This window comes from Terrapene carolina, unplaced genomic scaffold, assembly GCF_002925995.2.
Source record: "Terrapene carolina triunguis isolate 2854851 unplaced genomic scaffold, T_m_triunguis-2.0 Scaffold23, whole genome shotgun sequence".
Taxonomy (NCBI): Eukaryota; Metazoa; Chordata; order Testudines; family Emydidae; genus Terrapene; species Terrapene triunguis.
Window position 1 is genome coordinate 22,673,427 of NW_020664374.1, and position 11,054 is coordinate 22,684,480.

At 43.8% G+C, this 11,054-nt stretch overlaps 1 protein-coding gene across 2 annotated transcripts in view; it reads right to left on the reverse strand.

Moving 5' to 3' along the window:
• Nucleotides 1-785: 785 nt before the first annotated feature.
• LOC112118065 (choline-phosphate cytidylyltransferase B) overlaps nt 786-11,054 on the reverse strand; it is a 66,169-nt gene continuing 55,900 nt past the window's right edge. For both annotated transcript variants that reach the window (XM_024216264.1, XM_024216263.1), the window contains exons 7-8: nt 8,155-8,343; nt 786-986 (exon numbers count right to left, since the gene is read on the reverse strand). In XM_024216264.1, coding sequence (XP_024072032.1) covers nt 786-986; nt 8,155-8,343 — 390 coding nt within the window. The remainder of the gene's footprint in view (nt 987-8,154; nt 8,344-11,054) is intronic.

Genomic DNA, 11,054 nt, shown 5'->3' on the forward strand with positions numbered 1-11,054 from the left:
GAGTGAGATTTGCTAAAGCAAATGGGATTCACACTATATTAACCTTTGCACATGGCCTGACAAAGGCCTGGTCAGCAAACCTTCATTCAACTCAATCTGTTCAATGCATCTCCAGTGCCGACTGGCCAGATCCCCGTTGCACTGGTCTGGTTTAGTTTTTTGGTGGCTTTTTTTATTTTGAAAGAAAAAACACATTTCCTGTACTGGAGAAGTTTTTTGCTGCTGTGACAAGAGACCTCATCGCACTGGCAGGGCTTAGTAGGGTGACCAGAGAGCAAGTGTGAAAAATCAGGACACTTTTTTTCCCCAAAGGTGGGGAGGGAGGGGTACAAGGCCTATATAAGATCAAGCCCCTAATATTGTTGGGTCACCCTAGGTGCATGCAGAGTCCAGAAATGGCTAAATTGTCTCTTCACACAGTGCTGCTGCTGCTGTGCACATGCTCACTCAGTCTAGCTCAGCGGCTGAATGTTCCCCTGCAGTGCGAATTCCCCGAGGTTCTTGGCTGGCCCTAGCAGCTGCAGCAAGTAGTGACTAGTGACAGGTACTTACTCCAAGGTCGTGTGTCAGTTAGTTGTCCGGGTGTGTCTGAGCCCCAAGAGGAAATGGGGCAGGGGTGAGCTGTTCCTGAGAACTCGTCCCTTGCAATCCACCACTCTCCTTGCAATGCCTTTTCCTACAGTGCACTCGCCTCTGTCAGCAACAGCTGTATGTAGTTCCTCTCCTCCCAGCCACCTGCATGTTATATGAGTGTTGATATTTTTTTTTTTATCGTTTATTTTTCTTTACTTCTCATCCTCATCTCCTTCGCTCATGCTGCTGATGGAGGCCGAGGCCGCTTTCGGAGAGGAAGGGGGTGAGGCTTTATTGAACAACCAGGGCGGGGGCGGTGATGGAGAGCGGCCGCGCGTTGGGCTGCTGGTTGGGCTCTGCCTCGGCGACAAGGCCTGGAGCATTCGGCCACTTCGCTCCTGAAACATCTGTTTCTGAAAAGCAGTTTGAAAAAGAGGCTGTGTGAGTCAGGCACAACAACAGGGGGCTTGGGTGCTGTGAGGCCAGGTGGGGACAATTACCTGCGAAAGGGGAGAGATTCTTTGGCCTTCAGGAAAGGGAGAGGCTTAACATGCATTTCTGCTCTGAAATATGGCCAGTCAAAATGGCACCTTGGAGTCCCCTGTGTTGTTGCCTCTCACTCATTCTGGGCAAATGCTCACACTTTACAAGCCAAATGGTTTTGGTACCCAGCAAACCAGTGTGGATGCGAAAGTGCTGCTGGGAGCTTTCCAGCTACACTACACATTCTGCAGGTCTCCGAGGGGACACTATAGGCAGAATTGAGTTAGTTGTTCAGTTCCTAGGTGAGCCAGAACAGACTCCATTTCACTCCCACTTAGTTGGGCTGGCTCCACTGTACCAACAGGAGTCAAAGTCATAGAAATGTAAAGCCAGATTGGGCAACCCTGGTGGTTATTCACAGAGTCGTCCCTTTGGTAGGGTGAATCGGGGCAACCACTCCGCGGGTCGGTGCAATTGGCTGGCACGGTCAGTCCCGGAAGTGATGGATTTGTCACTTCCACCCCAGGCCCCACACCCCTTTAGGGACGGCCCTGGTTATTCACATCTGAAGTCAATGGGACTGCGCTTATGTGACATGTGCACAAACCGGCCTTTACTTTGTTGTTGTAGCCAGCAGAGATGACTCTGGATACACATATGGGGTGAAATCCTGACCTTATTCAAGTCAGTGTGAGGTTCTCCATTGACTTCACCCATGGACTGGATCTTTTGAGCAAAAAAAGATGCCACATTTTGATGGAGTCGCTTTTCAGAGCAGCAATGTACTGTTAAGTTTGTTACAAAGGAGATGTGGGGCTTAACTTTCGAGGTGGAGTGGGGAAGGTGCTGTCTGGGCTTCTTCTTGTGGAGCTCTCGCTGCTGGCTGAGTCATTGAATTGTATTGGTAATTCTTTCAACAGCTTGCGGCTGGGCTCTTGTTCAGAGCAAAGTGTAGATCAGGTGTGACCGTGTGTGAGCTAATGCATTGTAACATGTTTCTAAACAGCAGCATAGGCAGGGTTGACACTTTTGACAACAATGTTAACAATCTTGGCCACTCCTGGGCTTCCTTCTAGGATTGGACCACAACCCACTAACACGGTTTGAAAGGTGTTAAACCTTGTTTACACCATTGTTTAGAAAGATGGTTAGTTAATGTGTTTGCTCACACACGCCCTATATTTCTAGTCTGCACAGGAACAGAGCAAGTGGCTGCTTGCAGCCAGAGTTCTAATGAAAAGAATAAGGCCTTATCTACATGCAAAAGTTGGACCACAAACCTGCTAAACTGGTGCAAACTCTTATTTTTGGCTAAAGAACCTAAATAAATCTAGTTTAAGCCAAAATAAGTGTGTCCACACAGCCTTTGGCACCAGTTTAACTAACATGACTTAAAAGCACACCTTAAGTTTGTGCCCCAAGGCTTCCTCCTCCAGAGTATTTCCATGCAAAATAAGAAGAGTTCTTTCTAGCTAACAGTTCTGCACAGCAAGGCAAGGCCTTGTCAGCCAGCTCTTGTCCAACGAAACTGTGTGACTTGCCCTTTGCTAACTAGCTGCAACTTCCTGTGGCTATGTTAAGCTTTTGGGTCACCTTTTGTCTCACGAAGCTGGTTTTCTCTCTGTCCAAACTCTGAGCCCTTTTTGCTGCTTGAACTTCTCCCGGTTAGAGCTGGACAATAATCTCCAGCTGAATCCCACCCCACCCTCTCATGGCTGGCTTCCACTGCTGCATGGCAGATGGAGATGTGTGTCCCCCTCCTGCTCAGTGCTAGAGTTCTAATTCTGTGCCTGTTGAATACCGGCTGGATATACACACCTAACCCCAACACACACAACCCATATAAATACAGACCAGAAATCTTAACAAAAACCTTGGGTTGGATTTCATTTTCCATTGATCTAAAGAGGAATAACTGGCAAGGTCTGTTATGATTTGGTTTTTATTTTAACTTTCCTTTGAAATATGTGGTACTTGCCAGTGCTGGAGGCAGGATAAGGGTTAGATGAATAAATGGCCTGCTCTAATATGGCACATTATATGTTTCTAGTGCCATGCATGGCCTCATGGCTGAAGTACTGGAATACAGGAGATCTTCTATTTCAGCTCTGCCCCAGACTTCTTATGTGGTTATGTAAATTGTGCAGTCACTCTATGGCTCTATTCCAGTGTTTCTCAAACTGGGGTCGCTTATGTAGGGAAAGCCCCTGGCGGGCCAGGCCTGTTTGTTTACCTGCCCTGTCCGGAGGTTCGGCCGATCGCGGCTCCCACTGGCCACGGTTCGCCGCTGCAGGCCAATGGGGGCTGCTGGAAGCGGCGGCCAGTAAGTTCCAGCAGCTCCCATTGGCCTGGAGCAGTGAACCGTGGCCAGTGGGAGCCACGATCGGCCGGACCTGTGGACGGGGCAGGTAAACAAACCGGCCCGGCCTGCCAGGGGTTTTCCCTACACAAATGGTGACCCCAGTTTGAGAAACACTGCTCTATTCTCTATCGGGGATAATAATACTTCTCTATTAGACCATCATAGGGCTGTGAGAAGGATAAATCTATGGGTGTGTATGAGGTGCTCCCATACTATAACAATTAGCATGATAAAAAAAAACCATAAATAGCTAGTGTGCTGTCCAATGTTTTGAACATACACCTTGCTGAGTATTTTCTGCTGTGCTTTTCCTCTTGGAGGACCCAAGAACTCCATGATTTTTCTCAGATCAATTATTTCTCCCAAGTCATCAAGACCTTGTGCTGTGGTGACCTTCCTTCTGGTCAAGAAGTTGGATGGCTCCCTTTGGAGCTCATCAGATCTACTACAACAGCAGCTAGAGGCATTGCTGAAATGAATGGAAGGCCCTTCTGACCTCTGGAGACTAAGCTAGTTTCTTCCACCATGCTCCTGGTTGCTACTGGCCCAGGGAGTGAAGTACCAAAGTAGAATAACAAATCTGAATTAACTCCAGAGCCCCCACACCAACCTTATATTTTATCTTCTATTTGAATAGAACTCTGAAAATTAATTTTCAATTATCAACTTAATGTCACACTCTGCCTTCAGCTGCAAAACCAAATGGCAGAAGAGGATACAATCTCAGTAAATTCAACTTCAGCACAATATTCAGGTTGGTATCCCCGCTCCCCCCCTCTGCCCCCGCAATGGCCATGTGTCCATACTCCTGTCCTGCTTGCTAGGTCTGAACTATTCAATGCTTTGTAAATCCCCTGGGCTAGCAGGAAGTTCTTGCTCTTTGCAGTAGCTTCCAGCTTGCTAAGTAGAGGACCGGTTCGGGCAGGAAAGGGTTAATAGTGCTAATAGTCCAGCGCTGTCAGAATGTAATCAATGCTGGCAAAGATCCCAAGCCTGTAGCAGCATCACAATCAATGGCAGTAGCAGTCCCAATGAGGGGTTTTAGTGTGGAGGGTTAAGAGAAGAAAGTGATGTGGTCTGGCTCTGTAAAGCATTAGTGTTATTGGTGCAAGAGTCTTTGTTGGGTTTAGGAAGTTCTATGGGGCTGTGCAAAAGTTACATTTACCGTGTATGGAAGTCACATTTTCTTTACAAAATAAAAGTGACCAGTTAAAGAACCTAAGCGTTGTAAAACTCCCTCTGAAGGACTGCAGCTGCTGCTATTTGAGCTTCTGATTCTACAATACAATATGGACATTTCAATGGGGTCATATGTGGGCTTCAGGGTCCAGACTGAAAGTATATTGTGCACTAAATGTGGGATCCTGGATTTTGATTAAACTGACCATAAACTGTGGCAGTATTCAGGCTCTGGCCAGTCAAACATATTCCCAACAATAATCAGGACTGCTCTCCAAACGCTGAGACGTCCCGGTTGGGGAACTGAGCGGGCTGCTCTTTAAACTAGTTTCCTATAATGTTGCTCCATTTCTGAGGACTTGTGTAAACATTTTTATTATTAAAAACATGGACCTTTTTGAACATCTTTCTTCAAATAGCGCAGTTCAACCCAGAGCCCCAGAGGATGTTATACTCACACCTGCCAGCAGGTTCGTGCAGGGAACTTGCTCCTTATCGGCTTTACATTGTACTGCACTATACAAGGGTGAGATTGCAAGACAGCTTTCGGTGTGGCTCTTTTCCTAGAGTTTTATAGCACATTGGCCATTATTGTATCACAGCACCTCTGGGGCTCTCTGAAGGAAATACATTGTGTATAAAACTATCTTGGTGAACAAATTCTCAAATGAATTCTATCCATCCTTTGCAATTTTGAAAAACAGCATTTTGCCCTTTTCCAGAAATTATATATGATTTTAAGTGGGTTGCCCAGACCTTAGTTTATATTTTAGAAAAGGGATGCCAGCACAAAGTGTATTATTTCACAAATAGTAATTATAATAATAGCATATTAATAGAATGCAAATTACTGATCTAGGAGTATAACATGCCTATAACTATTCCTGGACTTTTAATGTCAACATTCAAAGCAACAACATCTAACTAACACTGATGTGGCAAATTAATGTTAATAACAGTTTTGACACTAAGAGCAAGTTATCATTATTTAAAAAAAAAAAACTTCCAGTTGCCAGGCTGAAGATGATTTTTGAAAACACCTCAGTTCACTGTCACTAAAGCTTTCCTTAGAACAGGGCCAGCTCGGATTTCACTCTTCACCGGACACTTTTACGGGACTTTGCTCTGCAAATGTCTCTGCATAAAATTACATCTGGTTTCCTACTCTGCATCTGCCATCCTAAATCAGAGGGCCAACAAATGTTCTTTAGCAGGAGTTTTAGCCTAGAGCTTTTCAGTAAGGAATTTCAGTCTATAAAAATGTCTAATGTTTAAGATACAATATTTCTCAGTAGTATTTTTTCTAGTGCTTAGAGCAGGGAACTGAGTCAAGGCCCTAGCCTCTATTCCTACCTCAGCCGATGACTCAGAGCATGGCCTAGTATAGTGCAGATGCCACTTATCTTGGGAAAGCAGTTTTGCCAGTAATGCTTATTCCAGCCACATGAAATAAACTATATTGGCAAAAGCACATATTTGCTGGTATAACTGCTTCTGCACCAGCGGCTTTTGCTGGCACAGCTGTATCGGTCAGCTCTCATCTCTTCACACCCCTGACCAACAGAGCTACGTCAGCAAAAGTTTGTAGTGGAGACCTGGCCTTAGGCACTTTACCTAACAAATAAGACTCACTCCCTGTTCCGAACAGCTTACAATCCAGTTTTAGACCTGACACGCTAAATTAGAGTAACAAACGTGGGGAATGAAGGAAAGAGTAGGCCCAGAGGTGCAATAATACAAGTCTATTTAGAGTCACATGCATACACCTTGCTGGTGCCACTCTTTCATTCTGCATTTGTAAAACAGCTACAATACGACATGTCCACCTCACAGGGGAGTTGTGAAGCTTAATTCATGAATGCTTGTAAAAGCCACTGAGATCCTTCAATGAAATGCACAAGCAATGTGCATCAATAAGTTGTAAGTATATGTTGTTATTGTGTTCTATAAAAAGCAACAACAGAAAATATTTCATTTGTTCATAGTCAGTTTTCGTTATACGCAAATCATTCCTGCTTCAAGTTCGTATTAAATCCCGTTTCCTCCACTGTAAAATGAGGGTAATAATACTGCCCTCTTTTGTAAACGACTTTGACTTCTAGTGCTGATAAGCTGTATGGCAGACCTAGGTATTATCATCATTATTATTATTATTATTATTATTAAACTTTTTAAGCTGACTGGTTGCATCCATTTGTGCTTCCTCGCAAAGTGTAACCCATAAATAATTAAAGCCTTGCATATGTTGTCAGCCACTTGACCCACTTCGAATTGAATGGAAGCTGCATGACTAAATCCTAATGTACCTTTGAATGAGCCCACATTCTCCTGGGGGCATGCTGGTGGGCCGCTTGCTGGTTATGTACACTGCTGCCCTCAGTTCCTTTGCAGCTTGTCAATGGGAAGCCTGTGGCTGGATGGGTCCTGTGTTCATCAGCCTCTGCAAAACACTTTCACACATGCATAACTTTAAGCATGTGAGTACACTCATGCTAAAAATTATGCACGTGTATAAGGGCTTTGCTGGATCAGGATCTACATGACCCAGAGTATAGAACCTTTGAACAAAATGTAAGTTCATAGATTTGGTTAGAAAAGACTCAATAGTACCTTAATAATAACTCCTGTGTCAACTACCGATTGCTTTTACAATACTATTGAGTTTTGCAACTAATTCCAATGTAATGTAAGACTTGGGACAGTAAGAAGGAAGATCTCTAGGTGTGGCGTGGGATGCAGTCTCTCTGGTGACCAGTTCCTGGGGCTGAGTGTCAGACAACCTGCTGGGTTCTACTCCTGATTGTTTCACTAACTCACTGGGTGATTTTGTGTGACTCAGTTAATCCCTCTGTGCTTCAGTCTCCCCAACTGTAAAATGAGAACTGTAAATAACAATACTATGACCAACTTTGGGAAGCGCCATGAGATTTCTGGATGAAAGTGGCTGGGTCAATTGCTCACAAAAAGTGGTGACTTACAAAAGTGCATCTTGAAGCCTGGCCTAAAACGTGTATCTCTCTGCAGGCATCCCTAGGAGTCTGTATATTTCTCAGTATAAAGTTACAGCTACAACGTGACCATTTTTATATTTATGATGCTATTTTAAAATATTGCCAAATTCAGATTGTTAATGTTCCCTGTCTCTCTATTGCCATTTTCTGGAGTATAAGCTCTTCCTGATATAGGTGCATAACTCCTGTTTATTGATGATGGGGGGTGGGGGGAGAATAGGCCTCAGTGTAGAAATGTACAATGTGTCTGTTAATACACAGTACTACGTAATGCAGTCTTACACTGTAACATACGTGGGCACTACATAATGTTGGTAGTGCCTTTTAAAAATACAAACGCAGAAATTGGCCTGAAAAAGACATTGGAAGTGGGAGATGTTTGCGCTGTGGTTCTGGTACATGTTGTTGGATTAAATGAGTGGAATTGGCACTGACCTGCTAGATTGGCTTTCAAAACAAAGACTGCAGCAAAAGAACTTGCTATGGGTCTGTGTTAAGAGAAGAAGAAATCAAAGGCAGACAGAATTCCTGGAATGAAGTACCTACCCAAGCTCCGTCGGGTCCAAACAGCTCTAAAAAGTTGCCAATGAACTCTCTGGACTTCTCTTCCCATTTCTGAATGAGGTCATGGCTCTTCTCTTCCACCTTATTAACAAATTCTTTTGATTTTTCCTCTACATTTTTCACTTTTTCTTTCATTTTGTCTACCTGGTTCTGAAAGCGATATTTCTTTTCCTGTTTGAAAAGTATGTGTGGACAGACAAAACAATTATCAAGTGGGTTTGGGGAAAGAAGAAAGCTTGTTATTTGTGCTTAAATACACAGGGCTTTTTCTGACTATCATCATGTGTAATATTTTAATATGTAAATGTCTGGATGTTCTGAAAATATTTATCATTTAGTGCTTATCATGTGTTATGTTCCCCAGTAGAAAAACAGAGCTCTAGATATATTAAAATAGGGTGTTCTTTAAAAATAATATCAATTTAGTATTCGTGCAAGTAAAGAACTAATACCCCAGGCTTGTAGCAGGCAACATGCAAATTTCCCCACACTCTCTTGCCAGTGCATCCCAATACTGGCTTGCAGCCCTGATGCTATCCCAGTCCAAGGTATCTCCTGTGAAGAGATCTCTTCAAAACAGAAGAGAATCTTCATGATTGGGTTTTGGATAATCAGAGGTCCCCTGGTTATACCTGAGAGAGGTGTCTAGGCCAGAAGGCTAGCTGACCAAACAATTGAGGAGTGGAGGGAAAGAAGGGGCTGATCAATGTCCAGAGATCCGCTCAGCTCATCAGAAGAGAAAAAGAATGGGCTCTCAGAGCTGCTAAATGCCTCAGATTCAAAGCTTTAGTTTTGAAAAGCTTCTAAACTCCTCAGAAGCACAGCCAGTCATGCAGAGCTTAAAGGATCTGTGGGGCTGAAGCTCTGGCTCTGGAGATCTTATGAGCTCTGTAGGAGCAGAGCTTCAGTCAGTTCATAACCAACTTTTGGCGGCCTGGGAACTTCAGTGAACTGGAATTTGAGTAAATCTAGATTACACAGTAATTAATTAATTTTCCTCTAAAACAAATGTTCTTTAGCTCCACTATGGCAGCTTAACCTATAAAAGTGCAGCTTTGGTCAGAGAAGTGGGAGTGTAAATTTGGCAGCTTATGACTTGAGGATCTACTTCTTATGTATAGCCAGAGTCATATTTTCCTTGCTGGTCTTGTTAGCATTGCAGTTAGGTGAGTGTGAGATGGATTTTATTCTAGCTCAAGTATCATCAGTAGAATTGTCGAAGTCCAGTTGCAGAATCTTTATTAGTAGTGAGGAAGAACAAGCCAGAAAATACACAGCTTGGCTTCCAGCTTCCAGTTTGAGTTTTCAGGGTTGGCATTCAGAAAACATTTTGTAAACTGGTTAATTAATCAGATATGATATGGAGTGATTGGGGTCTTGATTTTTCAAATGTGGCCATGCAAATGCATCCACCAAAATATGTGAGCATTCACACACCTGATTTACATGCACAGTTCCCACATTGCAGATGCAGATTAGTACTTGTGCTTCTGGTGCAGCTAGTTGGTCATCTGCATGCATAAATATTACATTTGAGCAGGCAGTTATGGTAAGTACACAAATTAGGCGCACACACACACACGCGCACCTGAACTTTTAAAATGAGCACCATTGGGACAATGAAAAAGGAGCTCTACAATGCCATTGTAGAGCTACTTTCAGAGTTGACGTGTGCTTCAAAGTTTACAAGTTCTAAAATATGCCCATACCTTTACTAAGTCATTTTTATGCTAAACATTTAATGGAACTAGCAATTTCATTTTATCTTAAACTCAAAATGTTAGCACCTCAAAGCTGTAGCTGACACAGAAATTCAAAACGACACAGGAGCATTTCCTTTGCAGCTTAGTAGGACTAGCCAAAGAGGCTAAGTCAGGATAACCCCCTCACCCCAAGTCCCACCGTTACATAGGCAACCAAGCCTTAATTTAGGAACGCCTGCATTTTCATTTTCTACTGGTGCCCTTTTATTTGTTCTGAAATACTAGAAGCCCTTGGAGAAGAGCAGAGCTTCTCCTGTTAAACTGCTGTAACCCTAGGCCAGCAGGGACTTCAGAATGCATTAGGCTAGGTCTACACTACAGACCTTGCAGTGGCACAGCTGTAAGGTCTCCCATGTAGCCGCTCTTTGCCAGCCTGAGAGAGAGCTCTCCCGTAGGCATAATTAAACCACCCCCAACAAGCAGCAGTAGCTATGTTGGCAGGAGAGCATCGCCCACCGACATAGCGCTGTCCACACCGCCGCATCTGTAGGTGTAACGTATGTTGGTCAAGGGTGTATTTATTCACACCCCTGACTGACAAAAGTGCTAGTGTAGCCATAGCCTTAGTCTCTAGAAGTGGGGTGAAGAAATGCTGCATGTGCTATGCAACAGAATTACCCTCTGACCAGTTAAGGAACGGATTTGATGAGCTCCAAAGCCAATTCACACCCAGTGTGTTCCTCTGTCAGAATGATGGCTGCAGTACTGATCCTCCTGTGTGGATAGTTACAGCAGGGAAAATATGGGGAAGCCTCTAGGCCTACAACAAGGATACACAAGATACCCCCACTTCCACCTCAAACATAAAAACTAGCAATACAGTAGACCTGGATTGAGAATGAAGGTTCAGAGGGAAAATCTAAGGATCCCAAGGATCCTCCTAAATTGGAGTGACCGATAAATCTTGAGTCACTGCCTGAATTAAATTAGTGAGCCCCTTCATTATGTGCCATATACAGCTCAGTCAGGTGGGAAATAGAAAAGCCAGTGCTCCAAAATGAAATATGAAACAAAGACAAGAAAAATGCCTACGTCTGTGTTTCCAACTCCAGCTGAGAGAGGTGCATATTACACACACACACACACACACACACACACACACACACACACACACACACA